The sequence below is a fragment of the Bombina bombina genome, chromosome 4, assembly GCF_027579735.1.
Source record: "Bombina bombina isolate aBomBom1 chromosome 4, aBomBom1.pri, whole genome shotgun sequence".
NCBI classification, from domain to species: domain Eukaryota; kingdom Metazoa; phylum Chordata; class Amphibia; order Anura; family Bombinatoridae; genus Bombina; species Bombina bombina.
The window spans coordinates 511,182,652-511,204,090 of NC_069502.1; the positions used below are offsets into that span (position 1 = coordinate 511,182,652).

The 21,439-nt window shown below is 35.9% G+C and overlaps 1 protein-coding gene across 1 annotated transcript in view; it reads right to left on the reverse strand.

The window, feature by feature from the left end:
• Nucleotides 1-21,439, reverse strand: part of COL9A1 (collagen type IX alpha 1 chain) — a 197,928-nt gene that overhangs the window by 58,486 nt on the left and 118,003 nt on the right. The window contains exons 16-24 of the mRNA XM_053711980.1: nucleotides 18,824-18,853; nucleotides 18,670-18,726; nucleotides 17,679-17,732; nucleotides 14,931-14,984; nucleotides 14,761-14,814; nucleotides 7,234-7,287; nucleotides 6,068-6,121; nucleotides 5,880-5,933; nucleotides 670-723 (exon numbers count right to left, since the gene is read on the reverse strand). Of these exons, the coding sequence (XP_053567955.1) occupies nucleotides 670-723; nucleotides 5,880-5,933; nucleotides 6,068-6,121; nucleotides 7,234-7,287; nucleotides 14,761-14,814; nucleotides 14,931-14,984; nucleotides 17,679-17,732; nucleotides 18,670-18,726; nucleotides 18,824-18,853 (465 nt within the window). The remainder of the gene's footprint in view (nucleotides 1-669; nucleotides 724-5,879; nucleotides 5,934-6,067; nucleotides 6,122-7,233; nucleotides 7,288-14,760; nucleotides 14,815-14,930; nucleotides 14,985-17,678; nucleotides 17,733-18,669; nucleotides 18,727-18,823; nucleotides 18,854-21,439) is intronic.

The window sequence follows — 21,439 nt, forward strand, 5'->3', positions numbered from 1 at the left end:
TATATATATATATATATATATATACACACACGTATGTATTTACTGTCTGAAGACAGTGATGAAACCCTGAAACATTATTGAATAAATATATATGTGTGTGTGTGTGGGTGTGGGTGTGTATGTATTCATTGTGTATATGTATGAACATGCCCATGTATGTATCGATGCGTGTGTATGTGTGTTTATGTATATATGTTTGTGTGTGTGTGCATGTGTATGTATGGGTGCGTATGTATTTCTGTGTGTATGCATTATGTATAGGAATTAACATATCCATGTATGTATCCATGCATGTGTATGTGTGTTTATGTATGCATGTATGTATGTGTGTGTGTGCATGAATATATCCATGCATATGTATCTGTGTTTATGCATGTATGTATGTGTGTGTACATGTATGTCTGTGTGTATATGTATGTTCATCTAGGTTTCTAGTTATGCTCCTGATTAAAAAGCATTACCATAATGACTGTAATAAGAATTGTTTATAAATGTAATATCTGTTAGTGGACCAACCAAACATTTTGCATATAAGATGTTTAACATACATCATGAACAATCGAGATTTAAGGGCTCTGTTCCCTAAAAACTAAAAACATAACACTATATGTTAACTGTGATAATATATATATATATATATACATATATATATAAATAATAGTTACTTACTTTTGTTCCTGGCATTCCAGGGATGCCATCGCGGCCATTGACACCAGGCAATCCCTATAGAAAAGCAAAACCTTTTCTTAATAGATACAAAAGACATTTTATCAGTATTATGCATTTTGTAAGTTGTCATTATTTACAAGTAATTATGGATATAGGGGTTGATCACAATTGATAGACAATTACCTGTATGTTAAAGGCTGGCGGTGAGCCATTATAATATAGACATGATCAGAATCCCCTATTTTCATTGTTTGCCAGCAGCAATTATTCATTATAGTTCTGGTAACAATTGGTCATACACTTAACATGTGCTTAGCTGATTACAATCCAAATTTTCAATTAACCAGTTTTTCACCTAAAAAGACTTTAAAACCCCAATGAAGGGGGTGGAGCCTGCTTCCAAAGCAGCAAGACGCATCTTCATAAAGTACTAGCCTTATATTGGGTTTTACCGCTATTTTTTGAAGAAATATACAGCTAGCTTGCTCTGGTTTATATTCCCGTTAGTAGTTTAATCTGCAGAGTTTAGACATATGGCAGAAGCTAATGCTTTGATTGCGATTTCGCCTGAAAATATATCAGTGTTAAGGCCCTGGAGTGTTATAACCTATGACTGGGGCTGCCGCACATGATCTCACCCCCCACCGAGGTAACTGGGTAATGCCAACAGAGCAAGCTGTATTACTCTACACTCTGATTCATAATGGAGAAGGTGATGCCACATTTGTTGCATGCATGACCTTCTAGTCCTGGTCCGGACTGTTAAGTTTCTAGGCTGAGGCCTCACTATAGGAGATTTGAACACCACACTCACTCCGGTAATCTGGGTTGCACAGCTATAGCATGGCTGCAGATCTGGAGGAAGTCTAAACAGTTATACAAGCCTGTTTGAAGGATTTTTGATGATTGCTAGATTTTATCACCTCTTCTCTCTAGCTAAACCTATGCTAACATAAGGTGATGACTTGGAGATTGGACAAGAGGAAGCTGCACTTTCTATGGCACAACATTTGGACTTTTACTCTCTTACTAGTCTGTTGCCTTTGGAGGAGGACCCTTATAAGTGAAGGATCCTATGCTATAAGTAATGGCCCTGCCTGGGGAAATGTGGCCGGCCCTCTAGAGTGGGATACACAGATTTTAAATAGACAAGAGGAACTGACATCAGACATATGGCTATGTAGACTAGCGACTCTGCAGTCTACTACATCTACCTAGCCAGTTTACTGTGGAGGGCTAGATGGATAGGTTCTGCCAGTTCTACAAGGGAGTTTTGTCACCATGGACTCCCCTTGCGGCTGGCAAGTTTTATTGTTCTCTGAGGCGGACAAAAATCACAAGCTCAGGGCTGAAGGGCTCTTGTGAGGGAAAAATGTTGCAGGGGATGACTTTGCAAAGTGAGAACTGCTTGTATTCTTGTGCAGTTAGGAACGCTGGCATAGAGTAGTATTTTATGGCTGGTAACAGACGTTGAGGTTTTTTCTTTCATGCTTTTTAGAAGATTTTTATAGCAAGGCATGGTGATTAATCTCATTCTGAGAAGATTACTATTATTATTATTGAAGTTCACTGAAGGTCCATATGAGGACATTTATGTCTGAGGTTTTGGGCTTATTTCTCATATATTCACTACTTACTATTATTTGTCATATGTCTTAGCTGATGATGGTTATGTAAATTTGAAACCCTAGTAGCCTTCTTTTCTGCCTAGGCTATTCTGATAATAATAATTTTCAATTTGTTTATTAAATACCTACTGCTAGCTGCATAGAGGGTTAATATGCATGTATTATGGGGCCTATGATAGTATATATTGATCTACATGTTTCCTCCTATGTACAATTAAATCTTTATATTTAAGGGAGGGAAGGAAGTATCATAGATTGATAGCTTAGGCTGAACTTTTCCTAGTTTTATGCTGGAAGTCCTACAGACATTATTTTATTTTACTTTATAAGTGGGGACTTCATAGTGAGTGATAATAACAGATCCTTAATTTATTTTAAGTGTGGTCTCCCCTTTCATTTTTGCTTCTGCTTATGCGTCAATAACATATGACGCTATATGTTCACTAGCTATTGACTAATGTAGGCATTTGCACAGTAGAGCATATAGTAATATATATATTATCTATATATCAAATGGCTTCAATATTCTCCCATACTAGCTCTTAGAATTCACATTTTTATAAGCAGTATCTCATACATCTCAGTACACTTTTAGATGATGTATATTTGAGATATGTATTTGAAGTCTTTAAGCAACCTATCTTAGTAGCTATTATGCTATATCTTACAGTTGTAACCTCCTCCTACTAGCAGTTCATTACAGTATTCTAATTTCACTATACGTATAGCATGATGATGAGACTGTCCAAGAATGCAAATATGGGACTAGAGAGTATGTACTATAGAATTAAAGGGACACTGAACCCAAATTTTTTCTTTTGTGATTCAGATAGAGCATGCAATTTTAAGAAACTTTCTAATTTACTTCTATCAAGTTGTCTTCATTCTCTTGTTAAGTTTGTTTGAAAACCAAGAATGTAAGTTTAGATGCCGACCCATTTTTGGTGAACAACCTAAGTTGTCCTTGCTGATTGGACAGCACCAAAAAACAAGTGCTGCCCATGGTCCTGAACCAAAAATTTGCTGACTCCTCAGCTTAGATGCCTTCTTTTTAAAATAAAGATAGCAAGAGAACAAAGAAAAATTGATAATAGGAGTAAATCAGAAAGTTGCTTAAAATTGTAGGCTCTATCTGAAACATGAAAGAAAAAATTTGGGTTCAGTGTCCCTTTAATCTTTGAGTTATTACTTAAAAGTTATATTTTTGAAGCACTATGCTATGAAGGTCCAAAAGTGGCATAAATCTTTTCATATAGAGTAATATATATTTTATTTTTATTTTTTATATATATATTATATATTCTGCCTGATAATTATTGCTTTTCTGTGTTACAAGCCCAAAAGTACCATTTAACATGCACAGAATGTTATGTACAATATATAGGCCTTACCACAAGGGAGGTTAGATATAGAATAAGCGAGCATCTATCTAGCATTAAGCTGGGCAAATTGACTACACCATTAGTCCTTCATTTTAAAAACACTCATAATAAAAACAGCAGCTCTCTTAGATGGACCATAGTGGAAACTATCAAACCCAATATCAGGGGAGGTGTTAGAGAGTCCATTTTGGGTAAGAGAGAGGTTTTCTGGATACACAGACTGAAGACTAGAATACCTTATGGTTTAAAATCAGAATATGATTTAATTAATTTCTGGCAGTAGGTCCCTTGCAATATACAGTAGGTGTCTATAGGTGTCTATATATATTTTATGACATCTAGTCAAAGATACGTGTTGAACGCTCTGATATGAAGGCAATTGTTATCACACATATGAGAAGCCTAATTATTATTATAATATATTATGTTTTGTAGATATACATTTTTGTACCTTTCTGCAGATGTAGTGTTGTTAAATACTATTCCGCTAAGTCCAAAAACCTTTCAATTTAACAATTACTAATATATTATGTATAGTACACATATGGGTATTCTATTTTACTTCATACGCTAACTATAACCACTGTCATTATGGTGAAGAGGTTGTTAATGTGTATTCTTGGAAGAATTGGAATGATAAGGGTTAAATCCCACATTTTGGTTTTAACCAATAGTAATTAATTCTTAAGCTTAAAGGGGGCTGGAAAAGGCCAATGGACCACACTACGATTACGAATCATTAGCCGAAATGCATCAGTGGGTCATTGGGATTTAGCCAGTATCCTTTGACCTTTGCTGTTTGCTGCTCTAGAAGATTTTATTTCATTTTTGGAATAAAGTATATTTTTTACTTATCCCGTGGAGGTGCTCCTTCTCTTTGTTTTTGAATTAGGCCCAAAAGTGGCCTTGTTTATTTTAGGAGGGTTAAAAAAAGAGGTTAGTTTGCACCTTAAATTTTAAATATTCTGCTAAAGGTTGCATTTCGGTATATTTGTGTGTATATATATATATATATATATATATATATATATATATATATATATATATACACTGCTTATTAAGCTTGTATATTGACATGTTGATTTATATGAAGATACTTATGTTTGTAATGCCTATTTAGGGCTAGATTACAAGTGAAGCGATAATTAAACATGTGCCCGTAAACGGGCAAATTCACCCGTTTATGGCCACACATTAAATAACCAGCCATTACAAGTGGCTGGTTAATGCTACTGCAAGCTTGTGGTAGCAATTAGCGCTCTAAATATATATATATATATATATATATATATATATATATATATATATATATATATATATATATATATATATATATGTATACACTTCTATACATATTTATACACATATAAACACATACATATATAGATGCATATATTCATATACATTTATACTTTTTTGCCCATTGCTGCACAAATTACCCCCTTCGCTGCCCTAGGTTCTCTGTAGTGATAGAGCCGATGGAAGCATGCTCTCATGAGCGCAACGTTTCCATCCAATGCGAACACAAGGCTACATTTAGTCACCAATCAGCAAGCGCTACCCAGGTGCTTAACAAAAAAATGGGCCGGCTTTTAAGCTTACATTCCTGCATTTCAAATAAAGATACCAAGAGAATGAAGAAAAAAAATATAATAGGAGTAAATTAGACAGTTGCTTAAAATTGCAAGCTCTATCTGAATCATGTGAGTTTTATATTCCTTTAAATTAAAAAAAATAAAATAATAAGCACTGTTACACTAAAAAAGCAAAATTAATGCCCACATTCAAACCACTTACAAATTTTGGAGTACACGAGGTCAATTGAACATGTCACCTATTAATATCACTACAGACCTGAGATGTAATCGCTAAATTCACAAAACCCCTATTTTGTTTGACCTTAATCCCGTGCATATGGATTGTGGATTACAAAATTGGGAGAATAATGATGCAGTTAACAAGCTGGTGTTGTTTTTGAGATGTAAAGATTTCAAGCTTCAGAGGTATCAACAGCACAAGCGTTTTAGGATTGTGATAACTGGATAATTGACCAGAAGAAGTTTTGAAATCATTACCAAAAACAAGTGCTAAATTGTGATCAACCCCTAGGTTTAAACCTCTTGCAGAAGTTTGCAATATTTGAACATTGGGTCGACATTTGAAAAATTAGATAATGAACAATGCAGAAATGTGCACTTACTGACTCTCCTTTGGATCCAGGCATTCCTGTTATGCCCCTTGGTCCTTGGGTGCCCTGGACAAATAGCAATACATTAGTATGTTGTATGTAAAAACAGAAGATGAATTTATAACATTTCTACTCAAAACCTCTATTAAAGGCCTATCCAGAAAGATCAGTTAGATGGTTAATTTAACACATTTACTTACTCGGTCACCTTTTGGCCCAGCTTCTCCTACACCACCTCTCTGGCCTTGATCACCCTTAAATAAAATAAAATAAACAAATTATAATATATATATATATATATATATATATATGCACATTAATTTATCAGGGTATCAACTATGCCTGGGATCCCCTCTATAGCAATAAACACACCCTCCTCGGATGCAATAAAACTTGATTGCACCAGCATCCACTGTAATTAACTCCTTCAGTGTATGTCACTACCCATTTAAAGTGAGTTATATCATTCTCCTTTTATCAACTACATCCAAAGGGAACAAGCAACCCCCCTTATTCAAAAGGGTCTTCTCTTATTTCAAATAAAATATTCCTGGACCTTCCAGGTCAAAGAGAGAGAATATTATAGGGGATCCATTATAGCCACACTAATCTTTGACCAAAAGTCGCCAGTGCTCAGTTTTGCAAGTAATCATTCTTTATGGCAATCACCTACACCTTAGAGGGATGTGAGATACTTGTGTGAAGGTACAGAATGGTAAATGGTTGTGAGATATCCACTGAACAGCACAGTTTTGATGGCAGATAAGATAACTATGGGCCTCATAAGTCCATGTTCCATATAAATTGTAATTTGTTTTTAGAATAGTATTATGCTTATCACAGGCATTGTTGAAATCCCCCATTTGTCCTTACCACTTCTAATGGAACTTTATTTCATGAATCAGTCACCCTTACAGTAAAGAAGTGCTTCTGCAAATTACTTTTTAACCAATTTATATTCAATGTTAACATTCTTAAAGGTTTCTGTGGTGTTAATTCTTCAACATTCTCTCCTTTAAGCTATGCATATTTATGTATTTATTTTAGAGCATGCACCATTAGTAGCCCCCCTTTAAACAGATTCCAGTTTGTTTATATACTTCTGGAACTGTACAAAATAATGTAAAGTGGCATAAGAACCTTACTTTTTCTGCTGCTGATAGATCTTCCTATACAATCGCATATCCTATAGGCTTTTCCTGCTGCACTATTATATTGTTTACCAAATTTCAAATTCTACCCTCTTCTGCAATATTTATAATGTTACAAATTTTAGTTTTGTCTGCAAACAGATATACCTTCCCCTGGAGCCCTTTGCCAACATCACTGATAAATACATAAAACGTATATATTAAACTTAACTTACAGTCGCACCAGCAATACCCCGAGGACCAGGTTCTCCGTCAGTTCCACGACCACCCTAATAGTATACAAAATAACATAACAATAAATTTATTTATATTGGAGCAGTACTCATAATCCTAGATGAAAAAGTTTTATGAAGAAGAGTACAAATATATTTTACATTTTATATTATTATTATTATATGTTCAGATGATCTAAGAATTCAAGAGAAAACTTCATTAATATAAATTGTTTCAGCTATATAGGAAAATATATCTTGACTGAAGAACAAAGAAAGCAGAACGTTTACCAAACATTTTGAGTGTGGTGAGAGACTATGCAAACTTAAAGACTTCTTCCTAATAACTCAACATTTGCCACTACCTGACGTTTATATCAATTCCCAATTAATTTGCTGAGAGTGAAAAACTTCACAATCCAAACCACCCTGTCATCTTCAAACTGTAAATTAATTTGGTCACACTCATAAAAAAAGTGGGAAATATTTTAACTTTTAAACTGTGAAGACAATTGTAATACAATATTAAAGTGACACTTTGAAGTAAAATAACCATGCTATATACTTTCATTACTTATTTTGCCCCCTTTTCCTATAATTTAGCTCAGAAAATTAAGTTTTCCAATTGTGAGAATTGAATTTGGTGATTTCTTGCCCATTCACCTTTCCTCTCTATCTGAAACCAACCTAGTTTTGCGACTTTCTCAAAATCTTCTTTGTTATACAATGTAAATAAAGCATTATTTCAGCCAAGACTCAACAACACAAATCCCCTCAAAGCAATCACAAGGTTTATCAATATCTTACAATCTTTCATCAAATCTTAATCAGATCTCTTTTCATATGATTACAGCGACTATGTTTACAGCGCTGCGGAATCTGTTGGCGCTCTACAAATCCTCAAAGCAAAGTGTGGAAAACAGCACCAACAGATATGTGGCTTGTGGGGCACGGAACCCAGGATCTGCCTTATCCTGCAAATACTTCAAGTAGCAAAAAAGATTTGTTCCAGCCACCAATAGTTAAAAAACCTATATGAAGAAATAAAGGTTTTTTAACTATTGGTGGCTGGAACAAATCTTTTTTGCTACTTGAGGCGCTCTACAAATACCTGATAATAATAAATAATAATATGATCTTCTTTCCTCTCATCTTTATAAAAATATCCACCATGTAACTTTTTGATGCAACATTTTTGCCCTACTTTTTCACTCATTTATAACTCCTAACCTTTCCAAGATAAGGAGGCGATCAATTTGTTATGCATATATATGAAATAAAAAACTTTAATGTCCCTTAAAGGTCTATTGTGTATTTAAATAATAATAAGTTCTTTATTGATTATGTGACACTTTTGTATTTCTTAAAAGGACCATTAAAGGGGCACTAAAATCAAAATTAAAATTCCATGATTCAAATAGAGCATGTGATTTTAAAGAGCTTTGAATTTTACTTCTATTATCAAATGTGTTTTTGTTCTCTTGATATCCTTTGTTAAATAGTTAAAGGGACAGTCTATACCAGAATTTTTATTGTTTTAAAAGATAGCTAATCCCTTTATTACCCATTTCCCAGTTTTGCATAACCAAAACAGTTATAATAATATACTTTTAACCTCTGTGATTATCTTGTATCTAAGCCTCTGCAAACTGCCCCTTTTTTCAGTTCTTTTGACAGACTTGCAGTCTATCCAATCAGTGCCTGCTCCCAGATTACTTCACGTGCACGAGCACAGTGTTATCTATATGAAATATGTGAACTAACACCCTCTAGTGGTGAAAAACTGTTAAAATGCAATCTGAAAGAGGTGGGCTTCAAGGTCTAAGAAATTAGCATATGAACCTCCTAGGTTAAGCTTTCAACTAAGAATACCAAGAGAACAAAGCAAAATTGGTGATAAAAGTAAATTGGAAAGTTGTTTAAAATTACATGCTCTATCTGAATCATGAAAGTTTATTTTGGCCTAGACTGTCCCTTTAAGATAGGTAGGCTGAAAGGAGCTCAGGAGTGTGCATGTGTATTTAGCAATCTAAGGCCTAGATTTAGAGTTTGGCGGTAGCCGTGAAAACCAGCGTTAGAGGCTCCTAACGTTGGTTTTAGGCTACCGCCGGTATTTGGAGTCAGTCAGGAAAGGGTCTAATGCTCACTTTTCAGCCGCGACTTTCCATACCGCAGATCCCCTTACGTCAATTGCGTATCCTATCTTTTCAATGGGATCTTCCTAACTCCGGTATTTAGAGTCGTTTCTGAAGTGAGCGTTAGAGCTCTAACGACAAAACTCCAGCCGCAGAAAAAAGCAGGAGTTAAGAGCTTTCTGGGCTAACGCCGGTTCATAAAGCTCTTAACTACTGTACCCTAAAGTACACTAACACCCATAAACTACCTATGTACCCCTAAACCGAGGTCCCCCCACATCGCCGACACTCGATTAAATTTTTTTTAACCCCTAATCTGCCGACCGCCACCTACGTTATACTTATGTACCCCTAATCTGCTGCCCCTAACACCGCCGACCCCTGTATTATATTTATTAACCCCTAACACCGCCGCCAGCTACTTACAATAATTAACCCCTAATCTGCCGACCGCAAAGCGCCGCCACCTACGTTATCCTTATGTATCCCTAATCTGCTGCCCCTAACACCGCCGACCCCTATATTATATTTATTAACCCCTAATCTGCCCCCCTCAACGTCGCCGACACCTGCCTACACTTATTAACCCCTAATCTGCCGAGCGGACCTGAGCGCTACTATAATAAAGTTATTAACCCCTAATCCGCCTCACTAACCCTATCATAAATAGTATTAATCCCTAATCTGCCCTCCCTAACATCGCCGACACCTAACTTCAATTATTAACCCCTAATCTGACGACCGGAGCTCACCGCTACTATAATAAATGGATTAACCCCTAAAGCTAAGTCTAACCCTAACACTAACACCCCCCTAACTTAAATATAATTTACATCTAACGAAATTAATTAACTCTTATTAAATAAATTATTCCTATTTAAAGCTAAATACTTACCTGTAAAATAAATCCTAATATAGCTACAATATAAATTATAATTACATTGTAGCTATTTTAGGATTAATATTTATTTTACAGGCAACTTTGTAATTATTTTAACCAGGTACAATAGCTATTAAATAGTTAAGAACTATTTAATAGTTACCTAGTTAAAATAATATCAAAATTACCTGTAAAATAAATCCTAACCTAAGTTATAATTAAACCTAACACTACCCTATCAATAAATTAATTAAATAAAATACCTACAATTACCTACAATAAAACCTAACACTACACTATCAATAAATAAATTAAATACAAGTCCTACAAATAACTACAATTACATAAACTAACTAAAGTACAAAAAATAAAAAAGAACTAAGTTACAAAAAATAAAAAAATATTTACAAACATAAGAAAGATATTACAACAATTTTAAACTAATTACACCTACTCTAAGCCCAATAATAAAATAACAAAGACCCCCAAAATAAAAAAATGCCCTACCCTATTCTAAATTAATAGAGTTAAAAGCTCTTTTACCTTACCAGCCCTGAACAGGGCCCTTTGCGGGGCATGCCCCAAGAAAATCAGCTCTTTTGCCTGTAAAAAAAAACATACAATACCCCCCCCCCAACATTACAACCCACCACCCACATACCCCTAATCTAACCCAAACCTCCCTTAAATAAACCTAACACTAAGCCCCTGAAGATCTTCCTACCTTGTCTTCACCTCAACAGGTATCACCGATCCGTCCTGGCATCCGGTGCTGAAGAGGTCCAGAAGAGGCTCCAAAGTCTTCCTCCTATCCGGCAAGAAGAGGACATCCGGACCGGCAAACATCTTCATCCAAGCGGCATCTTCGATCTTCTTCCATCCGGTGCGGAGCGGGTCCATGTTGAAGCAGCCGACGCGGATCCATCCTCTTCTTTCTGCGTCTCCCGACGAATGATCGGAACAGCCAATAGAATGCGAGCTCAATCTGATTGGCTGATTGGATCAGCCAATCGGATTGAACTTGATTCTGATTGGCTGATTCCATCAGCCAATCAGAATATTCCTACCTTAATTCCGATTGGCTCGGATTGAACTTGATTCTGATTGGCTGATTCCCTATCAGCCAATCGGAATTCGAGGGACGCCATCTTGGATGACGTCCCTTAAAGGAACCGTCATTCGTCGGGAGACGCAGAAAGAAGAGGATGGATCCGCGTCGGCTGCTTCAACATGGACCCGCTCCGCACCGGATGGAAGAAGATCGAAGATGCCGCTTGGATGAAGATGTTTGCCGGTCCGGATGTCCTCTTCTTGCCGGATAGGAGGAAGACTTTGGAGCCTCTTCTGGACCTCTTCAGCACCGGATGCCAGGACGGATCGGTAAAACCTGTTGAGGTGAAGACAAGGTAGGAAGATCTTCAGGGGCTTAGTGTTAGGTTTATTTAAGGGGGGTTTGGGTTAGATTAGGGGTATGTGGGTGGTGGGTTGTAATGTTGGGGGGGGGTATTGTATGTTTTTTTTTACAGGCAAAAGAGCTGATTTTCTTGGGGCATGCCCCGCAAAGGGCCCTGTTCAGGGCTGGTAAGGTAAAAGAGCTTTTAACTCTATTAATTTAGAATAGGGTAGGGCATTTTTTTATTTTGGGGGTCTTTGTTATTTTATTAGGGGGCTTAGAGTAGGTGTAATTAGTTTAAAATTGTTGTAATATCTTTCTTATGTTTGTAAATATTTTTTTATTTTTTGTAACTTAGTTCTTTTTTATTTTTTGTACTTTAGTTAGTTTATGTAATTGTAGTTATTTGTAGGAATTGTATTTAATTTATTTATTGATAGTGTAGTGTTAGGTTTTATTGTAGGTAATTGTAGGTATTTTATTTAATTAATTTATTGATAGGGTAGTGTTAGGTTTAATTATAACTTAGGTTAGGATTTATTTTACAGGTAATTTTGTTATTATTTTAACTAGGTAACTATTAAATAGTTCTTAACTATTTAATAGCTATTGTACCTGGTTAAAATAATTACAAAGTTGCCTGTAAAATAAATATTAATCCTAAAATAGCTACAATGTAATTATAATTTATATTGTAGCTATATTAGGATTTATTTTACAGGTAAGTATTTAGCTTTAAATAGGAATAATTTATTTAATAATAGTTAATTAATTTCGTTAGATGTAAATTATATTTAAGTTAGGGGGGTGTTAGTGTTAGGGTTAGACTTAGCTTTAGGGGTTAATCCATTTATTATAGTAGCGGTGAGCTCCGGTCGTCAGATTAGGGGTTAATAATTGAAGTTAGGTGTCGGCGATGTTAGGGAGGGCAGATTAGGGGTTAATACTATTTATGATAGGGTTAGTGAGGCGGATTAGGGGTTAATAACTTTATTATAGTAGCGCTCAGGTCCGCTCAGCAGATTAGGGGTTAATAAGTGTAGGCAGGTGTCGGCGACGTTGAGGGGGGCAGATTAGGGGTTAATAAATATAATATAGGGGTCGGCGGTGTTAGGGGCAGCAGATTAGGGGTACATAAGGATAACGTAGGTGGCGGCGCTTTGCGGTCGGCAGATTAGGGGTTAATTATTGTAAGTAGCTGGCGGCAACGTTGTGGGCGGCAGGTTAGGGGTTAATAAATATAATACAGGGGTCGGCGATGTTAGGGCAGCAGATTAGGGGTACATAGGGATAATGTAAGTTGCAGCGGTTTACGGAGCGGAAGATTAGGGGTTAATAATATAATGCAGGGGTCAGCGGGGGCGGCAGAATAGGGGTTAATAAGTGTAAGGTTAGGGGTGTTTAGACTCGGGGTACATGTTAGGGTGTTAGGTGCAGACGTAGGAAGTGTTTCCCCATAGGAAACAATGGGGCTGCGTTAGGAGCTAAACGCTGCTTTTTTGCAGGTGTTAGGTTTTTTTTCAGCTCAAACAGCCCCATATTTTCCTATGGGAGAATCGTGCACGAGCACGTTTTTGAGGCTGGCCGCGTCCGTAAGCAACTCTGGTATCGAGAGTTGCATTTGCGGTAAAAATGCTCTACGCTCCTTTTTTGGAGCCTAACGCAGCATTTTTTTGGACTCTCGATACCAGAGTTAATTTTATGGTGCGGCCAGAAAAAAGCCCGCGTAGCGTTAACAACCCATCTACCGCCAAACTCCAAATCTAGGCCTATGGCAGTAGTGTTTGCAACTATGTATAACATTGCTATAAACAATGTTGCAAACACTGCTGAAAGATGGCTAGATACATGTGCATGCTCCTAAGCTCACATAGGATACCCTTTAACAAGGTATACCAAGAGGACTAAGCAACATAGATAACAACAGTAAAGCTGGAAAATTCTTTAAAATGTCATGCTCTACCCAAACCATTTCAGTTTAATTTTGACTTTACTGTCCTTTTAAATACTTCAGAATTGCATATTCAACACATGCATAATACAATGCAAAAGCACTTAGTTACATTCCCCCCCCCAGCATCATGTGACACCCATCAGCCAATCACAAAATAAATATATGTTTATACTGAGAATTCTTGCACATGCTCAGAAGAGGTTAGTGTGTAAGAAAGTGATTGTGCAAATTTTGGAATAATGGAAGTGAATTGGAAAGTTGTTTAACATTGAGTGCTCTAATTGAATTATGAAAGTTTTAATGTTACTTTTGAATATTTAAGCTTAGATTAACCCGGGCACAAATATACAAATGCAGACATTCAGGTAAAAAAAATCTTATTAAAAAAATGGGAAAAAATACATGCAGCAGCATTTGGCAGCATGATGTAGAAGAAAACATAGGTAATTTAGCATTCTGTAAAACAACATATTAATGAACACTTCAAAGAAAATTGCCCTAATTATTAGTCTTCAAGTAGCTGACAACCAACAATACACCCCTACATAGCTAGATTTTAAAGCAGCCTTCAAATTGTTGTTAAATTGCAGATGTCTGGCAGTTCCATCACATAAAAATAGTCAGTACATACATTTTAAAAAATATAAAAGAGTGTAAATGAGTTTAACAGAAAGAATATTTCCCTTTACAGGTAAAATAGGATGCCAATGTGTGCTTGCCTAATGTGCATGCAATATAAATAGGAATATAACATAAATGGTTATGGATTTGCATTGAGTTCAGAAAGTTACAGCCCTCCACTATATTTATGTGCTTAACAATTCTCCTCTACGTATTCATATATGCAACACACCTGCTGGACGTCATCTTCATGCAAGCTCATTTCTGTACTCTGATGTATTTGTTGCTGTATTTATAGGATGTAGCGCTTACGTTGCTAAATAATTGCTCAAGTGAAATATGTTTATATTGAAATATATGTTTTTGTTTCCTAGTTTTCTTTTTTATATTCGTGTTCACCAGCTTTCAAAGTGAAAAAAAAGTCAGTATGGTAACTAATTAAAAAGAATAGATGTAACTGTTTATCTAGATAAAATAACTAATATGTTTAAATTAGTCTTATATGCTTCAAATAAAAATGTTATGCAGATGTAGTGCTCAGGCTCACCTTGCTGCCTTTATGACCCATGACGCCAGTGATACCCCTTAGACCTTGCGGTCCCTACAAACAACCAAAAAGAAAAAAAAATATGTAACAATCATTTGCTGATCCAGTAAATGTAATTTATTATAAACAAGTATTAAATAAGCAAAAACATAATTAAAAAAACACTTTACAGGCGGTCCTTGGGTCCCTATATCACCAACAGCTCCTTGTTCACCTTCTTCTCCCTAGGAATTAAAAAAAAAACATTAAAAATTAATTTACCAAAAGAAAGACAAAGAAGAGCAAAAGCTAGTAAACCTCACATCTGCTAATCAGACCACAAAAAACAAGGTTGTATCAAATCGCTATGTTAGAAGTTTAAAATAATCTAGTGATGTACCTCTGTATTTATTATTTATTGTGATATATATATATTTATATATTTATATTTATAAAACTAAAACAATTCTGCCCCCCCTAATCTGCAATCCTAGGTAAGTTCCTTGTTTGCCTAGGCTAAAATACTCCTCTAAGTCGAGTGTAACAGTTAACCAGAGCTCTGAAGTCGCGCTAAACTGACGTGCGTTAAATTCAATTTAAGCAAGCGGGTTTACTTTCAACTCGTAATATGTGCTCTGCTTCCGATGCACACAAAAAACATGATTCACCCCTTATCGATAGCACACAACAGTTAGAGTGTTACTCATAATCTAGCCCTCAGTAAGTAATTGGAATGAGGGGGGATCCTTCTCAAAACAAAACACAAATCTTTCATGTGCAGGTGAATGACACATTGTCATCCTTTAAAAAGTAGAAGGAAAGAGAAAGACAACATGTCATTCAACTCATTTGAGTTAAAAGCAAAAATGTTGTCAGATGAGGTCAATTCAAGACAGGTGGTTCAAGTCATGCTAAAGTCAAGCAATTCACAAAAGGCCAACATTAAAAAGAAGCCTTGGCTGACTTGTCTGGATACTTTATGACTGCAATTTCAAACAACTTATAAACAACTTTAAACCTTGCAGATATACAGGTAGCCCTCAGTTTACGCCGGGGGTTAGGTTCCAGGAGGAATGGTTGTAAATCAAAACCGTTGTAAATTGAAACCCAGTTAATAATGTAAGTCAATGGGAAGTGAGGGAGTTAGGTTCCAGGCCCCTCTCCAAATTGTCATAAGTAACACCTAATACATTATTTTTAAATTGAAACCCAGTTAATAATGTAAGTCAATGGGAAGTGAGGGAGTTAGGTTCCAGGCCCCTCTCAAAATTGTCATAAGTAACACCTAATACATTATCTTTAAATTCTGAACAGCATTATAAACCTAATAATATAGATTGTATCATCATCAAACTAAGTTTAATGAACAAAAACATTTGCTAAACATCACCTAATAAAATAATTACACAACAGACTGCATCATCATCAAACTAAGTTTAATGAACAAAAACGTTTTTTTTACTTGCATTTTTCTGCAAACAGTTCTCTGCATTGTTAGCATGTTAGATAACATTGGTTCTGCACCTATTCTATGCATTTCAATCTGCAGTGATTAATAAGCAGTTAGGCACCCTCACCTCAAGCTGCTGGACAGGAAGATAATAGGGAAGTGCCTGCTACATTTTGCTTGATAGATCTGGTCTGATCTGTGTACACAGATCAATTTAAGGCTGTTAAGTTGCATAACTTTGCTGCAAAACAAGCGGACAGCTCCACCTACTGGCTATTTTAATTAGTGCACTTTTCTTTCCAAAGCTTTTCAATAGCAGTCACATGACTGAAAAAAAAGGTTGTTATTCTGAAACGGTACAAATTGAACCGGCGTAAACCGAGGGCCACCTGTATTTGACACCAGTGTTAAAACTCGCAGCTGGGAAACATGTTGCTGCTCTAAATTTTTAATTTAATATAAATGTATTTTTTTATTTAACACTATGACATTTTAAATGTATTATTATTGCAATAATTTTGTATTTTAATAACAGTATGTAATGTCTGTGTGTGTCTACAATCAATAATTGTATTTAAGTATCTCTTTGTCCAAAGTTTCACCTTAGTATAGATTATTGTAGTTTTGTTTTTGATACCTAAATTTGCAAGTGAGATGAAGCACACATACAACCTGAAACTAGGGAATTAAGACTGTGGGGCCGATTCATCACGGCCAGAATGGGGCCGTAAACACATGTTTCCGAGAATTAAGACCACTGCTCCTTAACTTGTCCACTACCTCTTATGCGGTGGATAGCAATCCGCCCAATCATAAACGATTGGGTTGATTGACACCCCCTGCTAGTGGCCCATTGGCCGCGAATGTGCAGGGGGCATCATTGCACAAGCATTTCCCAAGGAATGCTTGTGCAATGATAAATGCTGGCAGACATGATAGCTACAGCGTATCATGTCCGCCAGGCACATGATAAATCGGCCCCATCAAGTCAACTGGATTTGACAAATTAGTTAAAAGTCAATGTTTTGTGGAGAGATTACTTGCTCTGCTTGTTGTAGTTGGCTGGAACAGGTGACTTTATAGCTGACTTTTTTTTAGAGAGTAACCGATTGGGAGATTTTTCTACAAGTCAAGTTATATTTAATAAGTCAGTAACAAGCCTGCCTAGCTTTAACTTCCAACAAAAATAGCAAGAGAACAAAGCAAATTTGATTATAAAAGTAAATTGGAAGTTGTTTAACATGACATGACCTATCTGAATAATGAAAGTTTAATTTTGAGTATAAGCTTCAATGTGAGTGTTTTAGTATTGAATGTGAAGGGAGAGTTTTAGTATTGAATTTTTTTTTGTTAAAAAGTAATGTGTCCTTATTGCCTTATTGCTAACTTTCTTCATAGATTTTTTACTCATCTTGTTACCTTGTATTTTAAAAAAAGGATGAGTACCTTTTTCTACTGCAAATAAAAGAAATGTGTTTTTGTTTATTACCTTATGACCTTGTTTTCCTGGTTCGCCAGCTTCTCCTTTTACACCTTTATGACCCTACATTAATAACAAAGTTCAAATTAAATCAGTCAACAGTTCATTCTGGGGTAACAGTTTCTTACATGCTCAACATTTTTTAACAGTTATTGCTATCACAGAAATATGTTGTAGAGAATATGGGGTATATTTATTATAGTGCGAGCGGACATGATACGATGTAGCGTATCATGGCCGCTGCACATCGCTGAATGACGACAGCAGATGCTGTCAGCATTTATCATTGCACCAGCAGTTCTTGTGAACTGCTGGAGAAATGCTGCCTCCTGCAGATTCGCGGCCAATCGGCCGCTAGCAGGAGGTGTCAATACAAATACGATCGGTTGATTTCTGTCCGCGGCCTCAGAGCAAGCGGACAAGTTATGGAGCAGCGGTCTTTAGACCACTGCTTCATAACTTCTGTTTCCGGCGAGCCTGAAGGCTCACCGGAAACAAGGGGAATCAGCCTCAATACGGAGCTTGATAAATTGACCCCTATGAAGTTAACCTTGGTTCTCTTTTAAGACCACATTAAATGGAAGTTTATTAAAATGCCCAGAGTAGGGCTGCACTCACATTTTCTTAAGCTTTCTTAAAAAAAACAGAATTCCTTTATCTTATATGTCCACTATTAAAAGAGCGGTTTAATTACTAACAAAACTTATAGCATAACTGTTCGGTAATTGTATGAATTGTAGTACTAATTTCCAAATAAATAGCCTAAAAATAGAAATATCATAAAGAATGGTGGAAATACAGGAAATTTATTTCTCAATGAAAAAAATCTTGAAATGCAAAGTATTGGTAGAATTTGTTTATCTTCAAATAAAAAAAAAATATCTTTCTCATAGATCTTTCTCATTAAAATATTTGTATTACAATATTTAACAATCATTAATGCATTCTCCTTTACAATATGGCTAAATTAATTTTGATCAGGATAACCATAAAGATTCACCTTCATTCCAGCCAAACCTGGATATCCCGGACGACCTGGAGGGCAGGCATTTGGACACTAAGAAAAAAAATAAGAAATTAATAAAAAGTATTCATAGAGATCTAAAAAAAAACAAAGTATAAAGTCGGAACTTTAACCATAATGAGAGACTCACCAGTGGATCCCCATCATGTACAACGGTACCCTATAACAAGGAAATAGAAATAATATTGATGTTTATTATGCATATTAGATTAGACACAAAAGTGTAAATAATACGCCTTCCACTCAGGTTACACATAAAGCGTTATTAGCAAAATAATCTTTATTAAAATACCTCACAAATAATTATAAGTATAGCTTATGGGCTAGATTTATACTGCTGTATCCATGTGAGTCGTAAGACCGCTGCTCCTTAAATCATCCGCCACGTCTGAGGTGGCAGACAGCAAACATCTTGATCCAATCAGGATGATTGACACCCCCTGCTAGCAGCCGATTGGCCGCGAATGTGCAGGGGGCGGCATTGCACCAGCAGTTCACCAGAAATGCTTGTGCAATGTTAAATTCCGACAGTGGATCATGTCCACCCGACAGTTAATAAATCTACTCCTATGTCTAATTAGGTTTCATTACAGATTTTAGTCTTGACATACCAATTTTGTATTTATTTTCTTATCACCAGCATTTTTTATTTTTACCAATTTTGTTATCTTATGTGAATAAATACTGCCACAACTATCTGAACGTCAACAGTAAACTATTCCTCCTCTAATCCTATTCATATCAATACTTAGTCCCTGTATTCATTGTACTTTTTCAACAGTTATATTTTCTACTTGAAGTACCTGCTATGTCTGTATTATACATCTAACATTACTTTGTTAAATTGTTATGGATTGTTAATGGTTGGTGATAGTTAACAGTGTTAAGCATCATTAATCAGTGATTCACGGTGCTTAACGTGAACAATTTAACAATGTTTAACAGTTTTTATACATTAATGCCATTGTTATAAAAAATCTTTAGGTTATTGCTTAATGGCTTTTTAAAGAGTGTTATATAGTTTATTTTTATTAATGACATTTTTAGGGCATAAGAGAATATCTCAAGTTCTATTTAGATTTAAATATAACCAGAAGAAATGTAACTATATGTATCGCATGTATTCCAATTTTCTATATGTCTCCAAGTGCTTATATAAATGTAAGTTGTACCGGCATAAATTTTAATATAGCAATTCATTTGGGCCTCTTACCATAAAGCTTAAATGGCAATAATTAAACATCTTAATTTTCCATGAAAATAAATATATATGTAATTTTACAGCAATTTTGCCAAGCAGATTTTTTAAAGGAACACTGTATTCAAACACATTGTGTTATCAATATGAAAGAACAGAATTTAAACATGTTGACATATTTTTGTATTAAACATAAATATTTAAGGGATATGATAGCCAAAATAAAATGTCATGGCTTGTATAGAGCTTAGAATTTTAAGAGACTTTTCGATGTACATATTTTACCACATTTTTTTTTGTTTGTTTTCTTGGTGAAAAGCTTTCCTAGGTAGGCTCAGGAGTAGCAATGTGCTGCTGGGAGCCAGCTAGGGTTACCACCTTGGCCATGTTCACTGGACATGAGTTACACATGCTGCAGGGAGTGCAGAGGGAAACATGCATTCTGCTGTTAGACAGCACAAAAATAAGGACCCTGGACAGCACTATTCATGTTCCTCCCTGCACACCCTGCAGCATGTGTAACTCATAAGTGTCCAGGAAGATTGCTAAGGTGGCAACCCTAGAGCTAGCTAATGATTGGTGGCCCTGCATATCTGCCTCTTGACTCACCATCTGACTTGGCTCACCATCTGTGTTCAGTTAGCTCCCAGGACAGGATTACGGCAATGGAGCTGCCGTATACTATGTATGTGTCCATCCAATCTATCTTTTGGCCTCCACATAGAAAAACTTGCATCTAAACTCTATCCAAAACTAGGTGTCCTGTACTGAAACAAATCCTGCCTCAGCCCTACAGTAAAGGAAAAGATTGTACAGCAAAGGCTGATGCCAATCATGGATTATGGGGATGTAGTATATGCTCCTGCACCGCTAACTCACCTTAATAAACTTAATACATTGTATAACTCGTTCTGCCACTTTGTGCTACAATGTAACTACAGGACTCACCATTGTGACATGCTAAAAGAACTAAACTGGCTGTCACTGGAATCCAGACGCACCCTCCATCTTTCCAGCCTTGTGTTTAAGAGCTTTTCTGAGAAGCTCCCACCCTACCTGAGCAGAATGCTCTCTCCAGCTGGTCCCACCTCCCATAACCTCCAATCCAGTACCAGCACATTATTTAGTCTGCCTCCATACAAAAAGAAAGCAGCTCGATCCTCCTTTTCCTACAGAGCACCACAATTATAGAATGACCTCCCGCACACTTTAAAACCTTCCCCAAGCCTAAAATCCTTTAAGAGATCCCTCTCGGCATATTTCAAGACAGAATGCACCTGTCATGGTTGATTATATATTACCTACCTGTTCTATGTTAAATTTTGCATATATTATGTATTAATATTGTTTTTGTATTGTATTGTACCCTATTGTATCAATGCAATGTTTTGTGGACCCAGGACATACTTAAAAACGAGAGAAATCTCAATGTATCCTTCCTGGTAAAATATTTTATAAATAAATAAATAAATGTGTTTAATCCCATTTGCAAGGGTTCAACACATAGTTATATGCAAGCAATGGTGTTATAATAAAATCCTCTAATAC